This window comes from Aspergillus nomiae, assembly GCF_001204775.2.
Source record: "Aspergillus nomiae NRRL 13137 chromosome Unknown contig00659, whole genome shotgun sequence".
Classification (NCBI taxonomy): domain Eukaryota; kingdom Fungi; phylum Ascomycota; class Eurotiomycetes; order Eurotiales; family Aspergillaceae; genus Aspergillus; species Aspergillus nomiae.
The window spans coordinates 1-10,838 of record NW_015378714.1 but is presented as its reverse complement, the minus strand read 5'-3'; the positions used below and the strand labels follow the sequence as shown (position 1 = coordinate 10,838).

Sequence of the window (10,838 nt, the reverse complement as noted above, 5' to 3'; positions counted from 1 at the left end):
GACGTGTTCGATGGTGTGGGATCTGAGGGCTGGAAGGAGAGGAGGCTGCGTGAGGAGCAGGAGGCGTTGGATGCGGGGAAGGGATATGGGGATTTGATCAAGGAGCATATTTGGGATGTGTGGACTTGGGGGAAGAAGGATGCGGAGGAGAGCAAGAAGGAGTGAGTTTCTTGTTTCGGGGATTCAAAATTGTATAGTATGTTTTGTTTGGGTTTTGCATCTGGGATGGGCGTTGGTGGTTCACATTGTTCACATTGTTCACTTTCTTGGAGCGTTGGATAGGGATCGCGCTTTGTATACTATGTATATTATGGGATGGATGACATGTCATGCTGTTTCTCTGCTCATTGTTGCTCCACTGATGGATGGGTTAGGGAGGCTGTGGGAGGTATATCTGCTACTTGCGATTGTAAATATCGCAATTCTTAGATGGCTTACCGTTGTTCGTCTAGAAGCCCTATTGCCGCTACCATTCTTATCGTTGTAGTCATTGGGGAATACCTCCATTTGTTGTTTCTATCAACGATCTTGTCCATATCAGTTCGGCATAACGCCCAATGTATGTCACTAGTATAATGCTCAGGGAGGAATCCAAAACTTTGACAAGCTATCTGTAGACTTCTGTTAGCAAGCTGGATAATTGACTATATAGCACACTCTACCAGCAGGTCAGGCTAGCTAATGCAAACTGTACATCACCATCTAATTTTCGGCTTTGTAACCTACTCTTTTAGACCAGTTTGTTTGATGCTAGGATCATATACCTGCATGTCACTTCCAGCTCAAGCCCTAATCTACAACCTACGACTGCTATACAAGATTCTACAGGCTCACTACGTATTCAGTGAATATGTTGGAGAAAAAAACAAACTCCATTTCTAACTCAAAACTAAAAAAAACCAAATAAAACAAAAGAAATTGCTATCCTGCCATTCGGGCCTTGGAACAAGGGAAACATCCTCGCCACGTCCGTAGACTTAAGTGTACGAGGTAAAAACCTTGAACAGGATGCATAACATAAGAAACCCTATATTCTATTTCCTCCAGCTGACCTTTTAATATAGGCCGCTTTTACCTGTCTGATGTAGCCTGTCTTTAAAGACAAGGTTACATAAAACCTCCACTGTAGTCTGCTTTATGGGCTAGACTACTCTAACGTCCCCTGATAATAAATAGTAGCCTGTCTTTAAAGACAAGGTCTACTTTAATACCTCCACTGTAACCTGCCTTTAAAGGCTGGGTTACTCTTAACGTCCCCTTTTTAATAAATACAACCTGTCTTTAAAGACAAGGTTGCTTTAACTACCCCGCGTAGCCTGCTTTTATAGCTAGGTCTACGCTAACGTCCCCAATATAAAACCCCTTTGTCCTCCCCAACCTACCCATACAGAGTAGGTTGTACACCTAGGCGGGACATCCACGACACGTCTGCCATGGATGCCCCTATAAAAAAACATCAACCCCATGACACGTCTGCCATGTGGGTTCCCCCTTATCCTCCACTTCCCTCGTTTTTATTCCTCCGCCTGTTACCTCATTGTGTCCGTTGTGTCGATAAGGGAGCCATGTAGTGAGATTGTTTTAACTGAAATGACTTGAATGACTCGGAGGGTTTGTTCGATTTTTCGGACATCAATGTTTTGTTGTTTGTCACCATGACTGCCGCTAGCCTGCCATAAACTGATGCAAAGAAGGTAGAAGATTTAACAAAAGAGAAGGCATATCCAGCCCGGCCGCTACCATTGGGGCGCCCTTTAATTCAATGGAGCCGCCAGCAGCTGGTTGCGTGGTCCACGTAGAAGCATGTTTAAAGCACACTTTTTTGGTGGTTTTGTTATTTTGATCTGTTTTTGTTCTTTGATGTTTGTGTGTGTAGGCGTTGGGCGTCGCGGCAGCCTGGTGCTTGGAGGGTTGATCGTCGATGTTTGTGGAGGCCAGGCAGCCCTTCTTTCGTCAAGCAGTGACTTGGGCTACCTGGCCTTCCATGAGAGTCGATTTAAAAGAAGTACAGGGGAGGGGCCTCAGTCATTTCGATGTCCTGAGGCTCCTCCCCTGTACTTAGGGCGAATTGTGGGGCGGCCTGTCATATGTTAGTTTTATATGTCACAGTCGGACGCAGGAAGGTGATACTCACAATGGCGAGTGCCGCAAATTGTTGTTCAACGGAGGGGGACGTGATGAAGACGTCGAGCATCACCACGTCCTCCACTTCAGATGGTGGGGACGCAGTGAACACATCGACCATCACCACGTCCCCCTGAGGAGGGAGGCGAGGTTTGGAGATGCCGCGCTGCCTCACCGGCTGCACGTTAAGCGCAGGCGCGTCGCGCATGATGGTGTCGCCATCCCGGGACACCCGTGGCTTAGGGCCACGGCGTTGACCCGGGTGTCTAGGCGCATTGTTTGCGCCACCATGCTGGGGCCCCCTCCCTTGGGGACCGGGACCCCGTCGACTTCTCCGAGGGGTGAATCTGTTGTTTTGCCCCCCTGGCCCCTGTGGCTGGCGGGGCCCCTGCCTCTGTACTCTGTTATTTCCATTGGCAGGGTGGTTATTACCTCCGCGGCAACCACGGGGGCCAGAGGGGGGTGAGGGCCGAGACCTGTGATTTGTCTATATGCCATCGTTAGCTCAATGATCAAGCATCGTCAGACGAGATCCACTTACCTCGGACACCTCGTTGCGTCTCCTGTTCCGGCGTCTATTGCCAGATCCAGTATCCTGTGGCCTCCTGCCGGTGCAGTTATTGGCACCGACAGTTGGTACGAAGCCGTGACCCGGGTGGCATACGACGGGTCCTTCTCCGAAGAAAGCCATTTTATTGCTAACTCGGGGGGGAATGGAATGAATAACAAAAGCTAACAGGTGAAGAGGCAGTTGATCGGAACGAAGGAGCAGGTGAATAACAATTTTAGGAGGTCAGGTTGTCACTGCTAGTCTTGGCCGCACTTATTCTCAAGAACGGATCCCTTTCTTTCCTTCGTGAGGAAAAAAGGTTAAAAAAAATATAACTTTAAGCGTAATTCAAGATTTGTTTGAGGTGCGGTGTGGATATGATTTTTTTTGAGGGGGATATTTGAAAGCAACGTTCCGATTTGGGTGTTCGGTTACAAGTTACTAGTTCAGTGGTGTGCTTATGATGTGTCGAGGTCTATATCGGTTGTTAAACTCGTCTGGACTCTTCGACGTTCGTTTCTCGTGCTTGTTCAAGTGGTAGACAGATGGTATCAAACGAATCAAGTGGGTTGTTATGGTGGATAGTAGATCGTAGCAGTAGCAGCAATGGAGTCAGGAAAGATGGAGAAAAGAAAGTCAGGGGGGAGAAGGCGAGTGTTAAGTACGAGAGTGCCTACGGACGTCACTCTTGCTCAATTGAGCATGTGTGGTTCCTTTCGACGAGAGTGGGATGCAACGGTGTTGGTATTGTCTGGTAAAATATGATTTCAAGTATATACTTTCAAAAGAGGAAATCTGGGGTAATCCGGGGAACCTGGAGTGATCACCCGGTATCCACGGAACCAACCGCGGGGGCTCATTATATTTAGCACCAAAACCTTCCACTTGAGCCTCATGAATATACACAATAGGCTTGTAGTAAGCCATGCTTCTCGAAGAGCACAGTCCATCCCCAAGCGCATATCTCTGACTGCAAGCAGAGGGGCATGGATTGACACAGTGCCTTTGTCTTGTCTGTTGAAACTCATGATGTTTCACAGGACAGGAGGAGTCCCCGACTTACGCTTCTGGCGCTTTGTTCTTCGTTGTTCTTCCAAAGAACCGACGTCAGACCCTTGCTCAGAGTCAAATGGCTTCAAAATTTTCTTCTTCCTGCCAGTGTCCCATGGTACATCAATAATACCGCCCTGAGGCCTCTCGGTTTTGGTCTTTTTCTTCGGTTTTGAAATACCGTTGGGGGAAGAAGTACTACCTGTTGACGCCATACTGTCGCGTTTCCTCTTCTCCGGCTTAGAGCTCCTTTTCCTTCTTTGCTCTTCTTTGATTTCCAGTCGACGCTGGACTTCTTCGGAGATGTCCTCTGTTTCCAAAGCCACCGGCGTTACATTCCTCACATCTTCATCATCAGCCGACATCATCGTGTCCAGTCGTTTGCGCTTCTGATATTGAACTGCCCCGATAGGCATGGTATCTGTACTTTCATTTTCCACCTCCATACTGTCCGTTTCCATTCGTGACCGTTTCCTCCGCTCCTTTGAATGGCTGCGTCGTCGTTTTGACGAGTCGCGACTAGATGACGTAGACGTCGGTGTAGCAGTTGGCTTTTCTGAAGACGCCCCAAAATTTCCTGGTTCTGTCACACGGTTACCTTCATGCAACGGTAGCAACGATTCTTCAGAACACAATACGTACTCGAAATCTGTTGCCTAACATTAGCATCATACATACATGATCATGATTACGACTCAGAAAGGAGTGAAATTGGCATGTGAAAGAGGCCCTCCCACAGAGAAGAAAAAGGAAAGAAAAGGAAAAAGCCTTCACTCACCAACTGTTTCTTCACCACGCGAAACTGCGTCATCAACCTATTCGTCTTCTCAATCATCCCAGCAACCATTTGCAACGCGTCACCATTAGACGCATTGTTTCGCACCGTATTCAACATTTCCAGATGTAACGACAGAACGGACTCATGTTGGGCGCAGATCTGTAATAAATTTTATACTCCTTAGCGATCTCGACATGATGGATATCGTGCGTCATTGACGCGGGGAACGTTCGCGCACCTCCGGCCATGATATTTGATTGCGCGGGGCGGTACTTTCAGTCGTATGGGGTTCTGCATGGAGTTCTTCGTTTGCCTCCTCGACGGTAGGGTTTAATGAGGGACGTTCGTCGGTTTGTGGCATTGTGATTTGGGTCCGCGCGACATCGAGGTTGAATTTAGGATGGGGAATTCTGTGGCGCGTTGATCGGCGGTTGCATTCTTCAGTTTCTCCGCGCCAAGAATAAGCTACCGCTTAAGCTTCAGGCACGCCAATCATGCCAGAGCGATTTATTGGTTTGGATCTAGCCCTATGTTTGTTATGATCGGAGGTGAATGTCGTGGTACTAATCGTGTAGTAGATAGATATGTATCTTCACTATATCCGATCATACAACTTCATACAACTTCAACATAGTATCGATAATATACGAAGCTCACTATACGTTGCTGTCACCCTACCGACAAGATTTAGATTGCTATCTCAGCGATATATATCACCACAACCCTCCACCGATAAAAATGCGATTTTAGGCCGATGGTTCTGTGACCCGACTCAACGCCTGTGATACTATTACTCCGCAACCTCAACAACCAACTTCGTACAACTCACCCCCTCGCGCAGCTTGTCCAACCCAGCATTGATAACCCCCAAACCCTTCCCCACGACGCTTGGCTGCGGACTCGGCCTGATGGTCCTCTTGACCAGGTTCTCCCTCAGCCACGTCCCAATCCAGTATCGAAACTGCTCCAGTCTCTCTCCTTCTACCATCGATGGCATCACAAACATCGTCTCCACCCCATCCACGACTTCCGCATCCTGTGGCACGACTGGTGCTGAGGCAATTTTCGCCGTGTTAGTGTTCTTCCCTTCTTGATCTTCTCCGAGAAATGTCTTAAGCACAGCCTGACATGGCGCCAGCTGTCCGGTAGCAAGAAAACAATGCCGGATCACTAATCGGTCCTCCTTGGCCGCCGAGATTATTGCATCCACAACTCGTGAGTCTTTGTAGTCAAACACGCGGTCCGCACCCAATGAACCTACATAACTCAGGTTCGCCGATCCGGCTGTGGCGTACACGGCTGCGAAAGAAGAGTTGGCATCTTCCCGCAGCAGTCGGGCTGTTTGGACACCCATGGTGCCGACGCTCGAGGAGGCACCCCATATCAAGAGAGCTTCTGTTTTTTCCATAATATTCTTTGCAGGGGCCTCTTCCACCCGGGGGATACCCATGGCATCCCACGCGCTAAGGGGTACCTGCACGGCGACGGGTAAAGTTGCTGCGTGGTTCCAAGACATGCCCTCGTCCGGAAGGGGCACCGCATGCTGCCACGGGACGAGGCACCGCTCCTGAAATGGGCCATAGTCTGGATCGCAGGATTTCCAGACCAAAGCGGCGTAGGCGGCGACGCGGGTGATACCCGGTCGGAAGGACACTGGGACATTGTCGCCGGCCTCCAGGATCAACCCCGACATATCGAAGCCAATGACCGTGGGGTATGCTGGTATGAAAAGACCCTGGTCACGCATGATGGTGTCTGCCGGGTTGAGGGCTACAGATTTGACCGCGATGAGGAGCTCGTCTGGCCCTGGCTTTGGGGTAGGGCGGGCTCGGATTTCAAAGGGCTGGCCTTTGGCTGGGGAGACCGCGGCGAGGTGGGTGGCCATTTGGAGTTTTGTGTAAGTAGAGGCTTTTAAGTCAAGGTTTCATGGTTCGGATGCAGGATCCTGGGGAATGGCCTTCATCTTATACTAGTCTTGGACGGAGTGATGACTTGACCTTCGGTTGTCTATAGATGCTCGCAGCCAATCAGAGTCCTCTGCATCCGAGGCAAAGCTAGCGTGGTTTTAAAAAGAGGTTAGCGTATGGCACTAATGTCCTTCCATTGACTCAATTGAATCCTTTGAAGCCATTAAACCCTCACAGGAGTATATTGATCCACCAACTATGGAGGTTCGAGAGCGTAGGACTCGGCGGAGGTCGAGATTTGGTTGCCGAAATTGCAAGCTCAGAAAGCTCAAGGTCAGTGTGGCTTTTCCTCGACTAGTGCTTGGCTGAACAGGTTGATTTCCTTGCCTCTTAGTGCGACGAAGCCAAACCACACTGCAAGAGATGTAGTTCATTTGGGGTACTATGCAACTACATGTCTAATATCCCCGACTTACAACCCACCACCGCTGACGCAGGGAGGCCATTGGTGGTTCGAGGAAAAGCGGAGCTTCGACCCCCGGTCTCTAGCTCTGTCTGGACGTCTGATGAATCCACGACCTATCAGTTGAATGCAAGGTGTCAAGATTTCATCACCCGGTATTATGGACGAAGTCTTACTATCCCGGGCGACCCTAATCTGGTACACGTTAATCGCAAGCTCCTGAGACTAGCCTTCGCCGTAGGTATTATTATATTAATTCTGTCACCTCAGGGACTACATCTGATCGGCCTAGGCTCGACTAACACATCGCAAACAGTACCCTTTTCTAATGCACGCGTCTATAGCTGTGTCACTTACATATGACCGCCATCTGAATAGCCCAGGCGCTCGTCGCAGTCTAGAGGAGTGCTACCACTGGTCTCAAAGCACAGCTCTTCTCAACCAACGGTTAAGGGCGCCAATTGAAGCGAAAGATAAGGATCCAATCTGGGGCACCGCCGCTGCGCTGGCTATATTGAGCTTCTCGTCCCCTGATGCACACACTCCAGAAGAATCATGGCCTTTAAAGTCCTCTGACCACTCTGCTTTGGACTGGGTACGTATGAGCAAAAGTAAAATGTCCCTGTGGCCCATAGTGAACCCGCTACGACCGGATAGTCTCTTCCGGGTTATGGCCGCGACTTTTTCAGAGATGCAGGCACCCTTACCAGAGAGGGGTATAGACGGAATACCGAGGGCTTTGGTTGCCATATGTCTCCTCAACGACTCATCTACAGCGAACAATAACCCGTATTTCGATGCCGCGCACGCATTATCTCAGATTCTGAACCTGCCAGATAGTGAGGTCACAACAGGGCAAACTCAACTCTTCACGCGCAGTATCGATGGCCCTTTTGAAGACTTGCTCCGGAAAAGGGATGCTGTGGCGCTTTTGTTGCTGTATCTATGGTACCGCAAAGCGAGTCGCAGTATATGGTGGATTGAACTCAGAGCTAGAGTCGAATGCCCTTCCATTTGCTTATACCTCCGGCTATACCATAAAGGGAATGCTGCGCTACAGGCATTCCTTGCAGGCGGAGCTCTCACTGACAGGTGGAATTAGCTAGGATCTCCAAGTTTCGGCTTCTCTTACTTTCCAGACTTTTAATATGGAGGACTACAACAAACGTTATTTAAATCCCTTCTATTTTGGTGCTTAAACGGCGCCACACTGCCGGGTAGAACAGTATTTAATGGTCCTATAACTTTCGGCCTCGACCCGTCCGGTTCGAGAGAGTTGCAACGGGTTTGTTTGACCTACTAAGGGGCTTCTGGGATCTGAAGATAGGGCTTGGTTCAAAATCATCCCATTTTTCTTGATTTGCCGATGAGAGATCTTCTTTCTGTATCACCGATTCATATCAATCGGGAAAGGGGGTAATCGCTGCATCGAGGCAACCACAGTTACAGTGGACAGTCGTTCGACAAATAATATGATGACCCACTGGGACTGAAATTCGTGCATACCATGAAGAAATGTGCCTGCGAGTCAATGCTCCTCTTCCAGCTCTTAGAACCTCGCCACAGCCACTCCTCTTCGTTGTGTATAAGATATTATTCATCTCAGTACTCAATTTACTATAATAAAAACACCAATCTTCTGTAAAGAAGTCGATGAGGGGTTTAAGTGCGACCAAGTTAGACTCCGATGTACGCTTCACAGGCATTCAGAGTTCGATCTCTAAATTTTATCAATCATATTTACAAACAGAACAATCTTACCTCTAGCCCATAGTCGAGATGTATCCCCCTGCTATTTCTTTTGCTTTATCTGGGAAACTGGAGAGGCTTGGTAAATTGCCACATCTTGTACCCATCGGGATTTACCATATATCTTTCTCAACACGGCTATCGGTGTAGCTGATGTCGTTGAAGAACTGTTCGAGTTACCGGCAGATCTCCCGATGTTGAAGAGTTACCCAGCCGTTGATCGTCTTGTCTCGCGACATCCACCCCAGTCTGCGTCTGTGAAGCCTTTCAGCATCTGAAGCCGGTCCTTGTACGCCTCCACGGTAGCTTCAAAAGTATGTCCGACCTCAGATTGAGACATATCGCCTTTGATGTGGGCGACACCCTGACTGCCACTAAATGCAACACTTTGCAGTTCATCATGAAGGGATGAAGAACATCAGCGCTTCCATCTAGGCCAATCAGATCCAGAAACCCATGCATCATCTTCGGTGCCCATAATTTGGGAAGGATGGCACTTCTTGAGATGTCCTTGCAAGTACTATTTATACCTCATCTCAGCTGTTCTTTTGATTCTCCTCTCATAATCTCCCCGCTACGGAAGACCCCCTCCGAATTTTGCCGCCGGTAGCTAGGGTGTTAAGCAATGTAACTGTAGAGTTGTATGTATTACTTAATATCATATTCCATCCAACAGCCTGGACACTCGGTATACAGGGTATAGAGCCGCATATACTTGGCGATGAAGTTTCCGACAACTCATGAGCCTAGCTCGACCCACTTTGGGAGCCCTTTTTGGACTGCATTCCTGTTGAGCCACCAAACCAGGCGATTATCCCTGTAGATAGCTGCATTAATGAAAGATGGCAATTGGGCCGAATGCTTGAACCCTCACGTAATGCGTGATTTTGTCAATTTCTACCCCTCTCTCTAGTCCTCTCGCTCTCTTACCTTCCTCCTTCCCATCTTTTCCATGTTTGCCCCCAATTTTCCCACCCCTTTGTTTTCCTCCCCACTCATCTCATGCTATTATATCCATTATTAAGCTGCAGCCTGGAACACGACCTCAGCGAAAATGAAGTACATGGTGGACTGGCATCCTGAGCACCGAGTTCCAATAGTGGATGGAAAGTTCAAAAATCCGAATACAGGTGAAATAGAAGAAGCCGGAGAAATTCCCTGTTACTCCGGCCCTCCCTCGGTACAGACAATCTGGGTTAATCTTGATATTGGGTCAAGCTTTCGGAAATGTAGTGCCAGCTTTTGTGCTACTATCGACGAAGTGCTTCTTGCTATTGCCGAGCACGTTAAACAAAAGGCCTATACAATCGAAAGTATCAACGGCAGCCCCTACTCGATGACAGTTGTTTGCAAGACCAGCAAGTCGCAGGGTGAAATGTGCGAGTATTTCAATCAGATGCATCGCGATCTCGGAAGGGATGTGTGGGTGTCGCCAGAAGAGGAGGCTAAATTTCGCTCTTTCGTGGAGGAAGAACAAAAGAAGGACAACCCCAGGTTTTGAGGGCGCGTTCCCTATGTATGTGTCAACAGGTGCTTCGCCTAGATTGTGCTTGTCTCAATTAATCCATAGCTCCACATTTGCGCTGGGGCCTCTTTGTCTACATATCAAGAATTGATATCCGAAGGACTTTCGTTTACTGCTCCACAACCAAGGGTTTTGTTAATCAGTCGGTTGCGAATGGGCTGTGGGTGCACATGATCGGCATACTTAATTCAGTCAGCTATACGTTCTTTATTATCGTTATAACTAGCGGTAGCACAGTAGATGTATTGGCTAATAGGTCCGAGTTATCTCCTCGGATGGCGGCATCTGCCTATAAGCAGAGATCGGCCGTAAGCCTAGGGTTGCATCAGCGATGCCCGTAATCAGCTCATCCTCAGTTGTCGTGTATTCTGGAGAGCATAACCTGGTTCCCTATCATGCAACGTTGCCCTGTCACAACCATCTCGCGACGATTTGCATTCTTGATCCATTGGATACTACTATACTATGCCCACCTCGCACAGAGTCCAAGTTGGGTTGAAAAAATATGAGGTTAAGCTACGCACCACAGCCTGAAATCGACCCTCCTAATGCTTCACAGCCCTCGTCGGGACCACTGGTGGTCTCCTCTAGATATCTCAGCATAACTACTAAAAAGATAGTATTAGTGTCACTGATAGTTTCATTTAGCTTAAAAACTAGTACATACGACCATAGGGTGTGGAGAACAGGGC

At 48.6% G+C, this 10,838-nt stretch overlaps 5 protein-coding genes across 5 annotated transcripts; 2 read left to right on the top strand and 3 right to left on the bottom strand.

The window, feature by feature from the left end:
- Positions 1-1,996: 1,996 nt before the first annotated feature.
- On the bottom strand, positions 1,997-2,815 carry ANOM_011510 (uncharacterized protein; the record flags this gene model as incomplete). Its single annotated transcript, XM_015556766.1, has 3 exons — positions 1,997-2,080; positions 2,135-2,611; positions 2,666-2,815. The coding sequence occupies 3 exons, from the start codon at positions 2,813-2,815 to the stop codon at positions 1,997-1,999; spliced, it is 711 nt and encodes a 236-aa protein (XP_015401151.1).
- Positions 2,816-3,708: 893 nt separating this feature from the next.
- On the bottom strand, positions 3,709-4,863 carry ANOM_011509 (uncharacterized protein; the record flags this gene model as incomplete). Its single annotated transcript, XM_015556765.1, has 3 exons — positions 3,709-4,380; positions 4,503-4,661; positions 4,741-4,863. The coding sequence occupies 3 exons, from the start codon at positions 4,861-4,863 to the stop codon at positions 3,709-3,711; spliced, it is 954 nt and encodes a 317-aa protein (XP_015401155.1).
- A 429-nt stretch (positions 4,864-5,292) lies between these two features.
- Positions 5,293-6,387, bottom strand: ANOM_011508 (zinc-binding alcohol dehydrogenase family protein; the record flags this gene model as incomplete). Its single annotated transcript, XM_015556764.1, has 1 exon — positions 5,293-6,387. One exon carries the CDS (start codon positions 6,385-6,387, stop codon positions 5,293-5,295), a length of 1,095 nt encoding a protein of 364 aa, XP_015401154.1.
- A 280-nt stretch (positions 6,388-6,667) lies between these two features.
- On the top strand, positions 6,668-7,974 carry ANOM_011507 (Zn(II)2Cys6 transcription factor domain-containing protein; the record flags this gene model as incomplete). Its single annotated transcript, XM_015556763.1, has 3 exons — positions 6,668-6,742; positions 6,804-7,109; positions 7,189-7,974. 3 exons carry the CDS (start codon positions 6,668-6,670, stop codon positions 7,972-7,974), a joined length of 1,167 nt encoding a protein of 388 aa, XP_015401153.1.
- Positions 7,975-9,675: 1,701 nt separating this feature from the next.
- ANOM_011506 (uncharacterized protein) lies at positions 9,676-10,122 on the top strand (the record flags this gene model as incomplete). Its single annotated transcript, XM_015556762.1, has 1 exon — positions 9,676-10,122. The coding sequence occupies one exon, from the start codon at positions 9,676-9,678 to the stop codon at positions 10,120-10,122; it is 447 nt and encodes a 148-aa protein (XP_015401152.1).
- Between the last annotated feature and the right edge of the window lie 716 nt (positions 10,123-10,838).